Source organism: Nicotiana tabacum, chromosome 18, assembly GCF_000715075.1.
Source record: "Nicotiana tabacum cultivar K326 chromosome 18, ASM71507v2, whole genome shotgun sequence".
NCBI classification, from domain to species: domain Eukaryota; kingdom Viridiplantae; phylum Streptophyta; class Magnoliopsida; order Solanales; family Solanaceae; genus Nicotiana; species Nicotiana tabacum.
This window is the reverse complement of record NC_134097.1, coordinates 62,838,499-62,859,144: the sequence shown is the minus strand read 5'-3', so window position 1 is coordinate 62,859,144 and position 20,646 is coordinate 62,838,499. Positions and strand designations below refer to the sequence as shown.

Genomic DNA, 20,646 nt, shown 5'->3' with positions numbered 1-20,646 from the left:
TTTTTATGCCCAAACCTCATCAAGTGAAACTCCAGGATTATCCACAATATCATCCAAAATTCCCCTATAACATTTCTGCAAAAACATATGGTCCACTTTTAAACAGGTGAATGACTTTCAACCTGGGAAAATTGCGGACTTGCAAGTCAAAACAAGAACTCCCTCTATTTCAAAAAGATTGACACTATTTTCTTATTAATCTGTTTCAAAAAAAATTAGCAAGTTTCAACATTTCTTATAAAAAGCATTTATAGTCACACAAATGTTATGACAGATTTTAGACCACAAATTACAAAAGTTTTACGGTCACACAGATGCTATGGCTTATTTAGGACCACATATCTCAAAAGTCTTCCCTTCTTTATCAAAGTTTGTGTCAAGTCAACAAAGACAACCTTTCTGAAACGGAGGAAACACTCAATAATCAGATCAATGTCTGCAGCACACATAATACTAAGAGTGTCTACTTACAGATAATAGATATATCTGCATAGTAAATAAGTATTTGTCTCTAGTTTTATTCATGACATTGTCGACATGGGAGAAGACTTTGGAAATACAGAAGGAAAAGGTTACAGAAAAAAGATAACTCTTCTCTTCTGATGTACAATGGAAAAAAGTTCCCTCTATGTACAGGAACATACTATCAGAAACATAGTTACAGCCAAGCACTTATTTCTGAACCCCACTTTTACCAAGGACCTGTCTGGGTCCTTCTCAAGCATCGTCTTTTAGCTCCTCGTTGAAGGTTCATCATCTCCTGAACCTGTAACATCAAATGTAAGTAGTGTCAACTGAACTGAAGCAGCCAAAATGCCTTAACAAACTCAATTTTGAAATTTGTTAAACTAGTAGAAAAAGCAAAGCAACGTTGAGCCTCAACATATAAAGATACAGGTGGGAGAAATGGGGCCAGCCTATGTGGATTAGACAGTGAAATCGCCAAGGTAGATAGTAATTTGTATGGATGGAATTGATGTACTAGCAGAACTAGGACTTTTCAGACACTTCAAACTTTTATTAGGAAAATTTTGAAGTCTAGCATGGTAAAAACAGAAGTGACACATAAGTTTATCATCAGTTTTAGCATAAGAAACTAGATAGGTAAGTAAACTTTATGTAAAAGAAATAGAGCAGCCTAGCACTAAGATGGTGCTAACAGCTAAGGCTTTCTACAGGTTAGGAATCCCCCATGCAAAAACAAAAGGACAGGATTCCCATTGTACAAAGACAAATGTTTCTATGAAATCTAGCATGCTTCCTTATCTACCTTGGCAATTTCACTGTGAATGGCACGGCAAAAGATACCCTGAAAAGGTTTAAGAATGAAGACCAAATTTGGACATTGCAGAAAGAGGTGGAGCAGCTTTCTACCTCACTGTTACACATAAAAAACCTACTGCATATTGCAATTTCCCCTACTCTGCAGATTACTGCGAGTGAGACACGCATTGCGAATGACAAGCCACATAGAACAACTAATTTCGTAAGGTGCCTTGGATTTCCATAACGACTTCCATGGACAATTGGTAAGGTTGTCCCCTACACTATTGATCGTCATATAACATGAATTTAGAGGAGTCCATTCTGTTGCCTAGTCCATTCCATGCAATACCAGCTTTAGCCTTTAAAGACACTTTTTTCTAAATCTTTCAACAGGAGAGCAATTCTAGGAACTTCCGAATCAAAGCAATTTTTCCTAAAACTTATAAATCAACTTCTAGCATTCCAGCATCATGAGACAAGGTTTCCTGCAGTGTTAATGAAAACCATAAAGACCATGGACAGAATATTTAATGGTAAATGTCCAATCCAAGCATCATTCCAAAACTTTGTATTCCTGCTATTACCAATATAGATCTGTGCAAGTCTCAAAAGTAGGGCAAAGGATGCAAATATTTTTCCATAAACCTAATCCATCAGTATTGTGGACTAAAACCCTATGTTGCTCGAACTCTCCGAAAATGTGGCCGGATACGTGTCGGATCCTCCAAAAGTAGTGCATTTTTAAAGGATCCGACATGGGTGCGGCTACATTTTGGAGAGTCCGTGCAACATAGCTAAAACTAGCAAAGTTTATTAAAAAAATCATGTTGAACCCGTCAAGCCCTAGGGCCTTTACACCCTCAGAGCTTCTAATGATTTCTTCCACTTCCCCCTCTAAGAAAGGCATTTGTAGCCACTCCTTATGCACTTCTGATAATCTGGGACAATTTGATGGCCTCCACTCCTCCTTCTCCTTATACAGATTGTCATAAAAGTTGATCATCTCTCTCTTGATAGTTTTCTGGTCCTCCACCACCTACCTGTTCACTTTCAACTTTTTCATGGAATTGTGCCTTCTATTCGCATTTGCACCTGGTATTTTTGTCCCCAACCTTAATTCACAAGATTTTTTATCTTTGCCTCCATGAGATATCTTCAAGTTTTACCACCACCTGAAGCTCCATCACAGTGGCTGCCCTTTGTGCTAACTACTCTTCATTTAGCATACCTTCTTCTTTAGCACTTTCTAAAGCCTTTTGCTTATTCAAAACATCTCTTTCTTCTGTATAGGCAGCATTATGACTCACCATCCATGCTTTTAAGTTTTGCTTCAACATCTTTAGTTTACAGAAGCATATAATCAGGATAACCTTTAACCACAAAAGAATTCCACCAATCTTTTAGCCTTTCCAGGAACCCTTCATAATCGATCAACATGGTTTCAAACTTGAACTAGGATTTTTTCTTTCCCCATCTGCCACATTGTAATTCTTTCAGATTATGGTCTGACTAATGTTTGGTTACACTAACTTTTTAATGTTGTTGAACTGATCACCCCATTCACTGGAAAATAAGAATCTGTCAAACCTTGATACCATCTCTGAATTATCCCCCGCAGACCAAGTAAAATTTCCTCCACAAAGATACAGGTCAAATAAGTTTCACTCTTGAATAAAATCCTAGAAGTCTTGCATTTCTGAAGTGTCTTTGCTATTCTCTCCCTTCTAATGTATCTAGCAACATTTAAATCACTTGTCATCATCAACGGTAGTTGCCTGAAACCTCTAGTTGCTGCGAGCAAACCATAATCCCCTTCTAAGTACCTTCCGGTGAGGACCATAGATAGCTGAAATGGTCCATTTAAAATCACTGACAGAGCTTGTCAATAATGAGCAGTTACCCCTGACACGATCAACTGCTTCCCATAGTCTCTTATCCCATAAAATAATCACACCTCTTGATGTTGATAGCCTCAAACACTCCTAATTTATCTGTTAGGCCAAATTTGTCTTGTCATTTTCACTCTCCAATGTTGCATTTTAGTCCCTTGAAAGCAACACAAGTAGCTTTCCAGCTATTAACTAGAGACTTTGTAACCCTCCTCTTCCTACTACAGTTTAGACCCCCCACATTCCAACTAATAATTTTAACCTAAATCCTGGTGCAATTTTACCCCATCTTTTCTCTTCCGAATCCCCATAATCGATGTTAAAAACCAAATATTTAAGTTCCCTAAGACCAATTTGTTTCTATTGAACCGGAGTTCTGCATTGTATGAGACTTGATTAAATTTGTAATTTTTCAATTATGATTAAAAAATACGATAGATAATACCATGCAATTAAAAGTTAATAAAATCAAATAGTATTGAACAATGAAAGAATTTCTAAGTAACGAATAAATAAACTTACTCACAAGAAAAATAATAAAAATTATTATAAAATTCTAGAGATAAAACTTATCTGAATTTGAGAAGAGAAAGTATCTTCTAAATTATGATGAGAAAATTCATACAAATAGTAAAACAAAACTAAAACCATAATACATAAAGTCAAAAATAAAAAGTTATAGAACAATGAATGAATTTCAAGTAAAAGAGTAATAAATTAATCACCAACTTTCTCAGGAGTAAGAAATCTATATTATCCATGTTATATTATATAAGGTAATAAGCAAGGACATTAAATCTAAAGGCAAACTAACAAAAAATTCAAATGATAGTGCAATAATACTGAGCAACGAATAAAGCAATATTCTTTTGAGCCGAGGATCTTTTCGAAACAGCCTCTCTACCTTCATTAGGTAGGGGTAAGGTCTATGTACACTTCACCCTCCCCAGACCCAACTTGATGGATTTCACTAGGCTTGTTGTTGTAACGAATAAAGCAATAAGGATAATCGAGGAACAAAAGGAGAAAAAATGGTACAAAATATAAAATGGTATGATTTAGTAAATCAGAAAGTGTATTTGATTTATAATGACAAAAATAATACATATGTAAAACATCACGTAACTTAAATCTTAATAGATAAAGTCAAAAACAAAAAATATTAGGCAATGAAAGAATACAAAGCAATAAAGCATAATTTTAAATGATAGTTGACTTTAATAATTAAATCTTAAAAGTCAAAATTTTAATAAAAAGTCAAAGAAGAAGAAAAACTTATATTTCTAGGCATATAATACAAAAATATCAATTATTAAAAGAATTGGTACATTTATAACTAATAGAGAAAAAATTAATTTATATTTTGGACGAATTCAAATGAAGATGTAATAGAGAACATATATTATAACATAACATGAAAGTTGGTTCCGAAAAAAGCTTGGCTTTTATAGTGAAGTGTTGTTACATAGAGATGTTATAAAGAGCTCTGACTGTAACAGAGAAAAAAAAAATTTATATTTTGGACGAATTCAAATGAAGATGTACAATGGAAAAAAAGTTTCAAGAAAAAAATTTTAGGAGTAAAAAAAATTGATATCTTTATCTATATCATATTAAAAAGAGAGAATTAACAAAAATACCAAGCTAATAAAACGTCATAATAACAAATGAAAAATACTAAATATAGTAGATTATGTAATAAAAAAAAGTGAGGAACTGAAAAGTTATTCGATGACCATATAAATCTTTTTCTAATTTCATAAGATGTTCTTATTGGGCATGTTTCACCGGATAAAAGAAAGGAAATTGAAATTTAATTCAAGAAATATGATATAATATGGTCAAACAAATCAGATCACACAACATGATTTATATTCTCCGCGCATCGCGCGGGTGCTATACTAGTGAGAATAACACAATGGGCTGTCATCTCTAGCAACTAAATCTATACAACTGCCCGTCTCTAGTTTTTCAGTTACTTCGAAGTTCAGAAATCTTTCATTAGTTAGGCCATTTCTCTGTGAGGTAGGAGCTCGGACATACCGGAATGAGTTGTCCAGGAACCATTCGTATTAGTACCGGGAGCTATGTTAATGACATCGTCGCACTTAGGCTTGTGAAATTTCCACCGTCACTGGGTCCAACCTGGGCTCATTAAAGATTGCATTCTGATGGGCCAAAACAAAATCAGACAAGTAGTCCCCTTTCTCAATTAAAACAGCATTCGCTAGCCTAACATTCAAGGCCCATAGTAAGAGAACTGGGGTCCTTTGGGCAAGCATGCTTATGACGTGTATGGTCAATGAGATTGTTTTTTCTTTGTGAGCAAAGAACCCACACTTCTTTGTGAGCAAAAAAATCACACCGTATTTTCAGACCAATGAAAATGCTTGAAAATGATTTTAAAGTAACTGCCACCCTAAAAGAAACTACAGGCTGATAGAAGAAGTTTCGAAATGGGTACACATGTAAGTAACGCAGAAAATTGTAACAGACGTTCTATGCACTAAATAAAAATATACTAGTCATACACAGAGATGACAGGATTCTAATGAATATAATGCATTTTGGTCTGGTACCAATGTGATGGTATCAGTCAACTATATCTGTATCTGTGATCCAAAATCAAGCAGACATGACTACATGATTCACCAAGACTTGTTCACTTTTCCCTTCAAGAAAGTAGATAAAGCATGAGGGGTTTGACTTAGAAGTAAGAGGAAAACAATAATTTGAAGTACCCGATTCTTCTGCATTTCCATCATCTCTGCCTGCAGCAACACAGTCTAGTTAGTGATGCATCATCAAGAAGTGGCTATGCATGGATTCACTGAACAAAAGGTCACCTGTTTCTTCCGCAATTCTTCGTTTTCTTCTTTAAGTTTTGCAACTTCTGCTTCTAGCTCCATTGTGTAGGCCTACAGTATGTTAAACAGGTGGATCAGCAGTGATGAAAGTATAAACCATATTAAATAAGTGTTATGCTGGTAAGTATAGGAATCTGGCAGTATGTTAAACAGGTGGATCAGCAGCGATGAAAGTACAAACCATTTTAAATAAGTGTTATGCTGGTAAGTAGAGGAATTTGGTAGGGGCAGATTCGATGTTTGCTATATTTATGAAGATTAAAGCACAAGGTTTTGAGAAATTTAAAATTTGTGATTGCTCTCTAAAGCACACATTCTCTAAAGCTTCTCATGAAGTGTATCCTGTCATGTCTTGCCACATCAGATAGCTATCATATTACCGTTCTGCTATATAAGATATCCAATCTTTTTGTGGAGTTGAAAGATCCATCATGGCCATCGATAATAAAGCAGAATGTTTGTTTAGAAACATTTTCTTGTGTGGGTTGGGGTGGGGTGGGGTGGGGTGGGGTGGGGTGGGGTGGGGGAGGGAGTTAGAGGCACTATTAATGATCATTTTTCTACACCTTCCAAACAACACAACGGATGACAGATAGAGGACACGGTTTTCTTTGGTAAGTGTAGCAAACCAGAGTAACAACAACAACAACCCAATAAAATCCCACAAGTGGGGTCTAGGGAGGGTAGTATGTACGCAGACCTTACCCCTACCTCAAAGGAGTAGAGAGGCTTTTTCCAGAAGACCCTCGGCTCAAGATAATAAGAAAAACAAAAAGGAGAGAATATTAGTTTCACCACAGAGATCATAGGAAAAATAGGAACATAAAATGCAGAAGGAAAATGCAAAACAAAAATAACGGCTAGTAAATAGGTCCTACACCGAAAAGAGAAAATAGTACGACACGACAATGCCCCTAGCTATTTCAGACAAAAACCCTACCAGACTAGGCTCACAACAGTACAAGGTAACGCAAGACTCATCTACATCCTAGCCTACAACCGTAATACTCGACCTCCATAACTTCCTATCAAGTGTCATGTCCTCGGAAATCTGAAGTCTCGTCATATCCTGCCTGATCACTTCTCCCCAATACTTCTTAGGCCGCCCTCTACCTCTTCTCGTGCCCTCCACAACCAGTCGTTCACAGCTCCTTACTGGAGCATCTGGGCTTCTCTTCTGTACATGTCCGGACCATCTGAGTTTCGCTTCCCGCATCTTGTCATCAATGGGAGCTACGTGCACCTTCTCTCGAATATCATCATTTCTAATCTTGTACATCCTAATGTGCCTGCACATCCACCTCAACATCCTCATTTCTGCTACTTTCATCTTTTGGATATGTGAGTTCTTAACAGGCCAACACTCAGCCCCATACATCATGGCCGGTCTAACCACTACTTTATAGAACTTACCTTTGAGTATCGTTGGCACTCTCTTGTCACACAAAACTACGGATGCTAACCCCCACTTCATCCATCCTACCCCAATACGGTGTGCGACATCCTCATCGATCTCCCCTCCCCCGTGGATAACCGAACCAAGGTACTTGAAGCTGCCTCTACTTGGGATAACCTGTGATTCAAGCCTCACATCCACGCCCACTTCCCCCGGCTCAGTGCTGAACTTACACTCCAGGTATTCCGTCTTTGTTCTGCTCAGCTTGAAACCTTTAGACTCAAGAGTCTGTCTCCAAACTTCTAGTCTCTCGTTAACACCGGCCCGTGACTCATCAATCAGAACTATGTCATCGGCAAATAGTATGCACCATGGCACCTCCCCTTGAATATGGTTTGTTAATGCATCCATCATCAGAGCGAATAAGAACGGACTGAGTGCAGAGCCTTGGGGTAACCCCATTTCAATCGGAAAATGCTCAGAGTCGCCTCTTACTGTCCTAACCCGAGTCTTAGCCCTATCATACATGTCCCTAATCGCCATAATATAGGGAACCGACACACCTTTTGTCTCCAAGCATCTCCAGAGAACTTCTCTAGGAACTTTGTCATACGCTTTATCTAGGTCAATAAACACCATGTGTAGATCCTTCTTTCTCTCTCTGTACAATTCCACTAACCTCCTAACAAGGTGTATAGCTTTTGTGGTAGAACGACCCGGCATGAACCCGAACTGGTTGTCGGATACAGACACTATCATCCTCACCCTCGCTTCAATGACCCTCTCCCATACTTTCATGGAATGACTCAGTAATTTAATACCCCTATAATTGTTACAACTTTGGATATCACCTTTGTTCTTATATAATGGAACCACCGTACTCCACCTCCACTTATCCGTCATCCTCTTCGCCTTAAAAATAACATTAAACAACCTAGTCAACCACTCCAAACCTGCTCTCCCTACACACTTCCAAAATTTCACCGGAATCTCGTCTGGCCCGATTGCTCTGCCCCTACTCATCTTACGCATAGCCCCCGCAACCTCCTCAACCTCGATACGCCTGCAGTGCCCGAAGTCACGGTGACTTTCGGAATGCTCCAATTCGCCTAGCACAATATCCCGATCCCCTTTTTCATTCAGAAGTTTATGGAAGTAAGTCTGTCATCTCCTCTTAATCTAGGCATCTTCCATCAGTATCCTAACATCTTCGTCCTTGATGCATCTCACTTGGTCCAAATCCCGAGCCTTCCTCTCTCTCAACTTGGCTAGTCGGAATAACTTCTTCTCCCCGCCCTTTTCCCCTAGTTCCTCGTATATACGACCATAAGCCGCAGTCTTTGCCTCCGTGACTAACAGTTTAGCTTCCTTCCTAGCTACCTTATATCTCTCCATGCACGCTCGCCTCTCCTCCTCACCTATGCTCCCCACTAACTTCATGTATGCTGCCTTCTTCGCTTCCACTTTACCTTGGACCACTTCATTCCACCACCAGGCTCCTTTATGCCCACCAGAGACACCAGTCGAGACCCCTAACACCTCTCTCACAGACGCCCTTATACAGTCTGCTATTGCTGACCACATAGTGTTTGCGTCCCCACTACTCCTCCAAGCACCCATAGCCAACAGCCGTCACTCAACTCTTGGGCTTTATCCTTAGTCAAGGCTCCCCACCTGATTCTCGGTGCTCCCCGAGCAGTCTATTTCCTCCTCTTTAACCTAATACCAATGTCTATCACCAAGAGTCTATGCTTCGTCGCGAGTGTCTCACTCGGAATCACCTTGCAGTCCTTGCATAGCACGTTGTCACACCTCCTGAGGAGGAGATAGTCAATCTAAGTCTTCGCTACCGCATTTTGAAAAGTAACAAATGCTCATTCCTCTTCGGAAATCTAGAGTTCGCAATCACCAACCCGAAAGCCTTAGCAAAGTCCAACAGCATGGTACCTCCTCCGTTCCTCTCCCCAAAACCAAAGCCTCCACGCACCTCGCCATAACAACCCGCGGTCGCCCCAATATGACCATTGAAATCCCCTCCTATGAATAGCTTCTCGGCAGGCGGAACCTGGCGCACAATCTCATCTATCCCCTCACAAAAGCATCGTTTAACCTCCTCATCTAGGCCCACATGCGACGCATAGGCGCTAATGACGTTTAGGGTGTACTCACTAACCACCAACTTAATAACCATCAATCTATCATTCACTCGTCTAACTTTGACCACAGACTCTCTAAGTTCCCTATCCACCAAGATACACACTCCGTTCTTACCTCTCTCGACCCCTGAGTACCAAAGTTTATACCCATCCGCATCCTTCGCACTCGACCCTACCCACCTTGTCTCCTGGACACACGCTATATTGACCCTCCTCTTCTGGAGAATCTTCGCCAACTCTATAGACTTACCTGTCAATGTGCCTACATTCCATGACCCGATTCTTAACCTATAGGCACCCTTGTTCCCTTTACTTCCCTTGCCTCCCGACCCACCCCCTAACCCCTGCCCTACCTCCCGCCCCACCCCTCGCTCCCCTCGAGGACATGACCTCACTCGACCATCCCAGACCACAGCCACTATACCTACGACAGACTAAGGGTAAAATTTAAAAGAAGAAAAAGAACGGGGACACCAGAATTTACATGGATAAAGTATCTAGTTGCTTTTTCTTCTATCTCCAAGTGTACTCATATATTCTATGTTTACGACCTTATATTATTTTTAAGATACTGAAAAAGGTTATTAGGTCATAAAACCTTGATCAACCCCTGCCCTTAACATGAGACTGCACCCACAATACCAAGCCTCTACATACCACCACACTCAACCAGTTCCCAGTAACCATATCTTTACCTGCCTACCATTGCACCTCAGCCTAGACAACTGATATATACACAGGGAGAATACCCTGGCATTGATACCACAAGGGAGAGTGTAGTACCTGGAATCAGAGTGATAACAATTATAGTAGAGATTAAATCATTTTAGCAAAAGTCCTACTAGCCTAGCTCACAGAGGCGGTCTTACCAACAAATTGCTACACTTAACATTAATTCGGAAAACCTCTCACTATAATAAACACATTTACTAAAAACATGTAACACCCTACATTATATAAGGATCAACCTCCCATACTTTGAGAAAAGAAACAAGAGAGAATTTAGCTAGAAGAAGACATGGAAGAAGACATTTCTATTACATATTATATTTACAAAGGTTACCAGTTGTTTTCCAACTACTACAAAAACTCCTTTAGCTTTATGTAGGATATGGAGAACTACTACAACATACAATTTGTGAATTTACATAGCATAAGTAAAACTAAAATAAACATGACAAGTGGTCTTCCACAAATAAAAGATATAAAACTTAATGCTAGATCACCTATGTTAGTTGGTGTTTCATGTGCAAAGGTTCGGGGGAAGATGTTGATCATCTCCTTTTGCATTGTCGAGTGGCTTCACGACTTTGGACTTTGGTCCTTAATTGGTTTGGAGTGCAATAGGTGATGCCGGGCACCGTGAAAGAGGTGATGCAAAATTGGGACGACATGAATAGGAAGATAAGTCCAAGGGTGTGGAAGTTTGTTCCTTTAGCTATCATGCGGGTTATATGGAAAGAGATAAATAGGAGAGCTTTTGGAAGGGTTGAGTTAGGTTTTGTAGAGTTGCAAAATAGTCTTTATCTCAAGTTTCTTTTTGGTGTATCCATGAGGTGTCTATTTGTATTGATGATTTGGCGTCTTTAGTTAAGAACCATATTTTGGTGTAGGTTCTCTTTTTCTGGTATACTACTTGCATATGAGGTTTCCCCTTCTATTAATATAATTATTTACACCAAAAAAAAAAAAAGAATGCTAGATAAGTAGTAGGGAATCTCTAACATTTTAGAGACTTTTAGTAATGATGGACAAGACACAGGATAGAATAGAGAATCTTTTTCATGAGCTAGGGAATAAGTCATAGGATAAAGTGATCTATTATAGCAAAAAAGATATTGAATGGAGTAATTTGCATGGCATGGGATAGTGGGCTTTTTATAGCACAACAAGATATGGGATAGTGGGATTTTATGGCAAAGGGACCTAAAAGATAGTGGAAAATATGGAATAGTGAGAAATTTTAACGGTACATAATTAGACAAAGATAATAGAAAAACATGGAATAGTGGAAAGTTTTGACAAGACATGATTAGACAAAAGATGGTGATCTTGAAAGAAAGGCTTTGGATTTTAATTGGAAATTAGGGTGAGATAAAAATGGCTAAAGGGTTTAATGACTTGTGAAATATTTTAACCCGCCACTTTAGGCCATGCTTTTTTTTGTTAACCTTATTTTATTTTTCAACCCCCTTTTTTCTTTTTGTTTGGCATCTTACCAACCTGTTTTTTTCTGTTTTTGTGAAATTTCTTTTTCCATATGATGATTCTTCTTCTATATAATTTGTTCCTCTTTTTTTTCCTTCCGTTTGGTGAAGTATTGGTTGGCATATTATCTAATCCCAACAATTTCTACTGGATCAATTTCATTTAGGTCTTGAGAGTCTTGAAAAATTTCATAAGGTGCATTGTACTCCTTACATCCTTTTACATTTTCCCATGAAGATGACTCGAAGTATGATTCCAGCTTGCTTCTTTTCGCCATATCGCATTTCGAATGCCTATTTTGTTAGACGATTATCATGTGAGCTTCATAATATGAAATGTTCAAGCTAAATGGTTCTCTCCTTAAAAATTTATAGTCAAACACTTGAAAGGTTAGAATAATATTCTTGCAGATTTTTTCAAGACCAGATGAATTTTCAAAGAAAAATCTTGTAAACAGCATAAGCCAAAACAAAGGTCAACAAGTTAGTTATTCATATTCTCAAAGGTCTCAATATCATCATCATAACCATCTCATCATCTTCCACATTTTAGTCCCAGTTGATTTATCCATCCTATTGGAGAGAGGGACTTTTATGAGCGATGGAGGTTTCGTTCTTAAACCCTTTGGTGTTAACCCAGAATATCTATTTTGCTAGGTGTTCATAGCACAGCTCAAGAATTTTCCTCAAGAGCATTTATGGTTCTTTTGGTACTTGTGTCACCAATAATATATCTTCATGGAATTTAAGTGTGATAAGTTTAGGGATTTTGAAAATTTTGAACCTTTACTTAAAATATTTCTGTTGTGGTTAAAACCTTAGAAATATGGGGGTCATTATTTTACATATTCCCCTGGATGCAAAACATTTATGTTTCATAGGCCAATAAATATTGTCAATGATGTTGTCTAAGCACTACTCCCTCGGAATAGGGATAAGGTCTGCGTACACACTACCCTCCCCAGACCCCACTAGTGGGATTTACTGGGTCGTTGTTGTTGTTGGTGGCGTTGTCTAAGCAATGCATTCAGTGTCATTTTAGTTGCGATTGTCAGTCATGATCTTGGATTTGGAAGAAGATATTTTTTGAGTAATAAGATTTTATTAACGTTTGGGCAAAACGTGCTCGTACACAAGAAGTATACCCAAAACAATGTAGAAACTTATAAACATAGATGATTTTCTATGAACGACACCCAATCTTCTATATATTCAGGAACCCACTGGGCGCACCAAAAAGAAATGAAGGAAAAGAGGCTACGCGTAACTGTACAACAATCATCTCAACACCCTAAAAAATTCTCCTATTTCTATCCTTCCAAACAACCCACATAAGCATTAGCAGCGCAATCTTCCACACCGTGTGTCGTCTCTTTCTACCATTATTCCAGCAGAACATTAACTCCTTCATGGTGCCTGTCATCACCCAATATATACCAAACCATCTTAACATTTCCCACCACAATCTCGATGCTACCGGACAGTATATGAGTAAGTGATCGACGTCTTCACCCGAAACCTTACACATAAAGCACCAACTAACATAATTAACCTTCCTTTTTCTCAAGTGTTCATCCGTGAAAATCACTGTTCTTATTGCTAATCATGCGAAAAAGCAGACCTTTCTTGGAATATTTGGGATCCAAATTGAACTGTGGAAAGACAACTTCCTTCCTAGTCAAAAGCTTTCCATGTGGACTTAACAGAGAACACTCTATTATTCTCCAACCCTCACCTCCAAACATCAAAACTATCATCTGGTGTACAGTGTACTTTGTCTGTGGAGTAACTCGATCAAACTTTGAAACTCTACCACCTCCCAGTGCTGAAAGTTGGAAGAAGAATATTATGAAGCTCAAAGAACAATCTTCCAACAAAATAGGTGCATCGTAAATGAGATATGGCCAAAAGAAAAAAGAAGATGGAATTATACTTCGAGCCATCCTCATCGGGAAATGTAAAAGAAACACTTAGGGGTCGTTTGGTTGGAAAACGATTTATACCGGTATAAGTTATGCTGGTATAAGTTATATTGGGATACGTTATGCTGGGATTAGTTATGCTGGGATTGTTGTTTATTCATTGTTTGGTATGTTGTATTAAGAATGACAATTGCATAATTTCTAAAAAGAAGGTATAAATTATACCGGTGCTAATTACCCCACCTTCTATAAGGTATAAGGTATCCCAGTGTTAAAATTAACACCGGGATAACTTATACCTGGTTTGCTAACCAAACAAAGTATTAAGGTGGTATTAAATTTTTATACCACCCTTATACCTTCTTATACCTTATACCAAACGACTCATTAAGGAGTACAATGCAAACAACAACTACACGTCAGTCCCAAACAAGTTGGGGTCTGCGATATGAATCGTCATTCCGTCATTGAGCTCCACTCATATCATCATCATTACCAAAATAAATTGTAAGGCCCCGTAAAATTTCGTCAAGGAATTTAAGGTTTTATGGTGCCGAAGTAGGCAAACGTGTCGGAAAGTTGTAGAAAATTTCGCGGCGAGGGTTGTGCAATGCATTGTGGAGTTGGTGGAAATTTTTGCAGAACATGGCGTTATAGCGGTCCACTATGCGACCGCAGAACTATTCTGCTGGCCACAGATCCGTCGCAGAGTGAACCAGGTGAAACTTATTTTGAAGGTCATTCCGTGGTCCATTATGCGACTGCATAACCGTTTCGCAGGCCGCACATTCGTCGCAGAATCAACATGAGAATTTTCGGAGGGAGATTTCGCGGTGCGTTATGTGGTCGCATAACTGATCAGCGAACAGCAAATCTGTTGCAAACTAGGCCAGGCTAGCCCAATTTTGGAGGACGATTTCGAGGTCCCCTTCGCAAACCGCAAACATGTTCTGCAGTGCATTCTCCGATCGCAGATTGGGTTCAAAACGTCCATTTCGTGTATTTTATAATCCGACCCTATTTTGATTAAATCCATTGAGGCTCATTTTGAAGGCAAAAATCAAGCATTTTAGAGAGAGGTGAGAGCTAGCTAGGGAGAAAAGGTGAAGCTCAATCACTTCAACACTCCACTCTTTGATCAAGCTTTGGAAATTCAAGCGGAGAACACACAAGGTTTTCTTCTAATAGGTTAGGTTCTACCCCTAGCTCTCAATTCCGAAGTTGGGCTGAATATAGGTAGTGGGAAGTATAATTCATGAGAGTATGAGTTGGTCATTTGTGCATGCATGTACCAATCGAGAAGGTGGGGAGGTTGTTGAACTAATATTGGTGAGCTATTGATGTGGGAATTGGTTGTGGGGTGAAGGATTACCACCATAGGACCTTGTAATCAAATTTGCACATCTAGTGTTTGATGAAATGCCGAAGTGAGATGAACCTATGGGCACCCTCCTAATTATGGTTCGATTTTGTTATGTCTCTAAAGATTGAAATCGCTAGGAGTTTTGGAACATTGTAGTAATTTTAAGGAAAGCTCATTGAGGTATGTTGGCTGAACTCTTTCTGTAGAATCGGATTCCACGAAAGACTTCGGTTATGGTTTGATCAAGTTCCTATTTCCATCATTTCAGTTTGTTCCATGGTAGCTTATCCAAAGACTTATGACTTGATTCATATTCTAATTGTAAAACGTTATGCTCCTCTTTTATGCCTATTCCCAATGTGTTTTGAATTCTTATATGCTTATGAGCTGAAGATATGATTCTTTTCTCAATGTTTCAAATACCTTTAAATGTTTTAAGATGATCCTTGAAGAGGTAATGAAAGAAAGAAAGTATGAAATATGAAATGCGGCCATCATGCCAAAAATGATGATTTACATATGAGGCCAAGAGTGCCACTGAAAATGAAAGAAAGTATGAAAGGTTATGAAAAGTATATGATCCTTTTTATGATAAATGTTTTTGCGATTGTCATTAGGTCACCGAGGAAGGCTGGGTTAATAATGCCCAAGCCTGAAACTTCACCTGCCGGTGTAAGGATTGATTGAGGAACAAGTTCCCATTATACTATATTGAGATTATTCCCCTTGATTGGGATGAGTTGATAGCCAGCAAGGACAATGTCGACCCACACAGCATTGTGGTGAGACGACTTAGCCGATTGGGCGGAGATCGGATGCCATGTCGCGCACATGATGGTGTTGTGTTTCTATGTCAATCCTCATACTTTGGGGAGAGATGGCTTAGCCGGTTGGGCAGTGATCGGACTCCATGCCATGGGCATGGTGGTGTTTGGTACTAAGGATCTCCAAACCAAAAATGGAATTGTTTACTTGAGGCCTTATTTTGTTTTAACTTGGCATTTAAATATTATTGAATTATCTAAATGTTTCCATATTTCTCTCATATTATGTTGGCATCCCATTCCATGAGAGGGTGTTTAGCTTTATATACTAGTACTATTCCATGTGTACTAACGTCTCTTGTGCCGGGGATGCTGTATCTTTAATGAATGCAGGTGGTTCCACAGCAGGCGGCATCGATCATTGCTAGCAGTACACCCTCTTCTAAGTTGACTTGGTGAACCCCACTTCCTCTCGGGGCCTTGTGTCTTTTGATCCTTATACATTGTATTTTGAGGTATAGCCAGGGCCTTGCCACCAACACTTTCATACTACTCTTCTAATCCATTTAGAGGCTCTGTAGACATAGTGTGGGTTGTGTTTTGATTTGGAAAATAGACTATAAATGTTGTAGTTATCGCATGTTCCACTTTTTAATATAAATGTGTAATCTTTCGGAAATTGTAAATGAAGCCCCCTTTAAGTAATGAAAGATGATGTTGCACACTTTATCTTGTTCACATGTCTATCTCTTGTTATTAATTCTCAAATAATTCTTGGGTAAGGTTGGGTAAGAGGCATCAAGTAGGCTTGCTTGACTGGGATATCTCGGCTGAGTGCCGGTTGCGCTCTCCAAGGTTGGGGCATGAAATAAATAAAAGTTCTAGTAATGAGGATTCATCATGAATTGGCAAGTTTTAAGGAGTACAATGCATCTCACAAAAATTTTCAAGACTTCAAACAAAAATGATCCAGCAGAAATTGTTGAGATCAGATTAAACTTGTCAACCAATACTTCAGCAGAAGGAAGGAAAGAACAATGAGCAAATTAAATGGAAGAAGAACCATCATAGCACAAAGATGTTTCACAAGATCAGAAAAAAGGAGGTTGAAAAATAAAACAAGGTTCAAAGAAAAGAAAGAAGATTTCACAAGTTTACAAATCCTTTTTTATCATAACATAATTTTCTCATTAAACTCCAAAGCCTTTCTTTCAAGACCCCCATGTTTTGTCTAACTATGTCTTCTCAAAATTTTCCACTATCTCATATTTTTCCTCTATCTTTTGTCTAACCATGTATTGTCAAAATTTCCCACTATTCCATATGTTTCAACTATCTTTCGGTTCCATTTTCCATAAAAACCCACATCCCATGTCTTGTTTTGCCATAAAAATCCAACAATCCATGCCATGCAAATCACTTTATACCATGTCTTGTTTGCTGTAAAATCACTCTATCCTATGACTTGTTGCCTAGCTCATAACTATATCCATGTAATGGTGGGCTCAAGGAACTAAAAGCCATTTATCACAGCCCCAGAGCCCCTAACAACAATTAGGACGAAACGTTTGATTGGCAAACTTTTATACACACCAGAGGAGAAAATGATAACATTCCTTGTCCAGGAACATGCATCTTTCCCTTCTGGATTTTTGGTGGTTGAAGAGAAATAACCCTCCACAGACAATTTCTTTTACATGATTTGCATAGAGAGTAAATTTAGTTTCAGCAGAATGGATGAATGAGTTATATCCATCAAATGCACCATATATGGATACGGCATATGGCTAGCAAAACAGGAAGTTGCATATGGTCAGCAAAACAGGAAGTTCAAAAATATTGGGTAAGCAAGTTCTGTGACAGCTTAATTATGAATCGAATAAGATAGAAGCATAATGAACTGTTCTGATCAACTCGAGGGGTATGTTTTCTCTCAACTGGATCACAAAGTAGTTGCGAAAGAACAAAATGAACAAGCATTGGTTCGCCCATGCCAGTGAAATGATGATACATAAGCTTTCCCAAGACACACATACCAGTCCCATGTAACAACAACAACGCCTCAGTCCCAAACAAGTTGGGATTGGCTATATGAATCCTCATTTCTCCATTTAAACTCAACACATATCATCATCATACAAAATATCTACCAGTCCCACGCATCTCAATTTATAATCTTGAAGAGATTAGGTGAAAATATACACTTCAACAAGTGAAAAAAACCACCGATGTTGCAGAAATATATTGACTAAATCCTGGGTAAATGACAGAAATTTCACTATGAACTATTAAAGAGCAGATTTATTGGGCTCTAGCATACACTTGGTGGGAATAGATCACATACCAATTCCCTTCCAAGTAAGCTAGGTATACACATGCATGGAGACATTAAAAGCTTTGAGCCTATATGTAAGATCCAAGGGATATTACCTGCTTCCGAGCTCTAGATCTTGCAGCAGACTCTCTATTTTTTATCATTCTCCTCTGCCTCCTTTCAACAACTTTCTCCACAGCACCGCCTTTCCTGCCCCTTAAACCACCACTAAAGACATAAGGTACTGGAGATATCGAAGATGTATCTCCATTACTCTTCCCAAGTCCATCTGATGAAACTGCTGGAGATCCTGTTGCGCCAGTTACACCTCCAGCTCCAAAACCAACCATATTCATTCCTCCACCCGTCAAAGCAGCAGTTTGAACCAAACTACTACCAAGTGCTGGATCAGAAATACCAACAATCCCACCCCTCATCCCTGGACTGCCTAATTGACCACTAGTTGGGATGGCCATGGGAGCACCATAAGCCAAACCAGGTTGCTTAGGAAAAAGGGGTTGCTGCTGCTGTTGTTGCTGTTGCTGTGGCTGCTGCTGCAGTTGCATTGTTCCTTGCTGTTGTTGCACAGATATGATCCCATTCACATTCAGTGGTAAATTACCGGACTGAACACCAATTCCACTATTATTATCGATGTTCCTACTAGCCACCATAGCTGTATTCCCATTGCTCTGTTGATATCCAAATCCCACTCCAAGACTATGTCCAGCATGTGACATATCACCAAAGACCCCAACATTACTAGCTTTTGCAGCCAACTGTGCATCTTCTCTCACAACACCAGCTCTAACCAAGAAATCTTCAAGTGTCATCTCTCCTAAAGTCTGTTGCCTACGAGGCATGTTCGATAACCCCACATCACCATTTCCATCCTTTCCACTACAATACTCTTTTGACATATCCCTCCACACTTCATCAACAGTCTTCTGACTCAGTGTCCTCGGTAAAGTTAAAGACCCTTGCCTCTGTAAATTCCCACCTGGAACACCCACTTCTTGTCCACCAACCCCAGAAGTTCCCATGTTCTGACTCTCTTCTGCACTCCATATGTTCTTTAACAACTCATCCATGTTCATTGACCCAAAATCCTTTCCACTCCCTCTCAGAAACTCATCAAAAGTCAGTGAATAAACAGACGACTGCCGCACCAATGGAACACCAGCACCACCACTTCCACTCTCCCCCGGTGGCTCATTTCCATAGTTCTTTATATTCAAATTACTCCCCATTTACCTAAAAACTCGAGTCCTGCTTCTAGCGCTGAACCAGCGATAGGAAAAACACTCAACTTTAGATCAAAATCTATCTATTTCGTCTTGAATTTGCCTAACTAGGCAACTAGCTTTTCGCCTTCAGCTTTTGAGCATTAAATTTCAACCACAAGCACTAACTCACGGGCTTTGACTTTTATGGCCAACTCTCCCCCAATAGTACTTCAAAGTTCACTCCTCTATTCAAATTCAAGTACCTGGTTAGATCAATAAAAAGTTACTTCACCTCAAACTCACCAACCCCAGATCAGAAAAATCCTCTAGCAGTGAAAAACTCTACTTGAAATTGGCTGCAGTTTTAGATAAGAACAAGAACCCCAGAGTACAAAGACCCTTTCAACCTATATAGTAGCTGCGCACATGCTTTCGGATGTGTGTCTAAAAATACAAAAAACTAACAAAGAAAGAGTTCAACTTCAAGAAAGGACAATCAAGCAGATATCCAGTTGAAAAACAAAGCTAATCTTTGACTACTTAGTATTTATTGGTCCGTGCCGAAAATGTGTGTCATACTTCCCTTTAAAATTTGTATGTCAATCCTTATTTAAAGTTCCCCTTTTAATTTTAATAAAAACATTTATAAATATATATATTATAAATATATATATATATAATTTATTTTAAACTAGAAATTTCAAAAGTATTACGTATCCTTTTTTTAAAAAATCGTGCTTAATCAAAAATATCACCTCCCCTAAATTAAAATGGCGGATGTAGTGAATTTCATCATGTACAATCTTTTTTTATTTAGTATGTTTAGAAAGAAATACCTCTTTATATTTAAAAATAATTTTAGATTTTTTATTTTTTATTTTTAATAATATCTTTATATATAGAGAGACCATAGAATTACTAAGGATCACGAAAATTTTACTAAGATCATCTCCAACCTAACGCTATTTTTGATGTCAAACGCTATTTTGGCGTAAGATTTTGTGTTACCATCTCTTACACTATCTTGGTGTATGAATAGTGTTGCACCAAATTTGGTGTAACATTATTCATCAACGCCATTACTATTTATCAATATTTTATTATTATCTTTTATTATATAACACTTTTAATTTAACATATTATAAATGTTGTAATTACATATACTTTTATGTACTATCTTTATGATATTAATTTTATATTTTAATTTTAGTGTACAATTTTTATAAATTAATTTTTGTATATTTTATTTTTATATAAAATTATAAGTTAATTTTAT

At 38.4% G+C, this 20,646-nt stretch overlaps 1 protein-coding gene across 2 annotated transcripts; it reads right to left on the bottom strand.

The window, feature by feature from the left end:
* Positions 1–396: 396 nt before the first annotated feature.
* Positions 397–19,947, bottom strand: LOC107771050 (ABSCISIC ACID-INSENSITIVE 5-like protein 5). Of its 2 annotated transcripts, XR_012702079.1 has the most exons (5): positions 18,261–19,947; positions 6,002–6,073; positions 5,897–5,926; positions 5,199–5,323; positions 397–766 (listed from the first exon to the last, which is right to left on the bottom strand). XR_012702079.1 is itself a non-coding variant. In XM_075236936.1 (4 exons), exons 1-4 carry the CDS (start codon positions 19,392–19,394, stop codon positions 692–694), a joined length of 1,311 nt encoding a protein of 436 aa, XP_075093037.1. In that variant the 5' UTR covers positions 19,395–19,947; the 3' UTR covers positions 397–691. The 2 variants fall into 2 exon arrangements, 1 of the variants encoding a protein (XP_075093037.1); XM_075236936.1 differs by lacking the exon at positions 5,199–5,323.
* Positions 19,948–20,646: the final 699 nt, after the last annotated feature.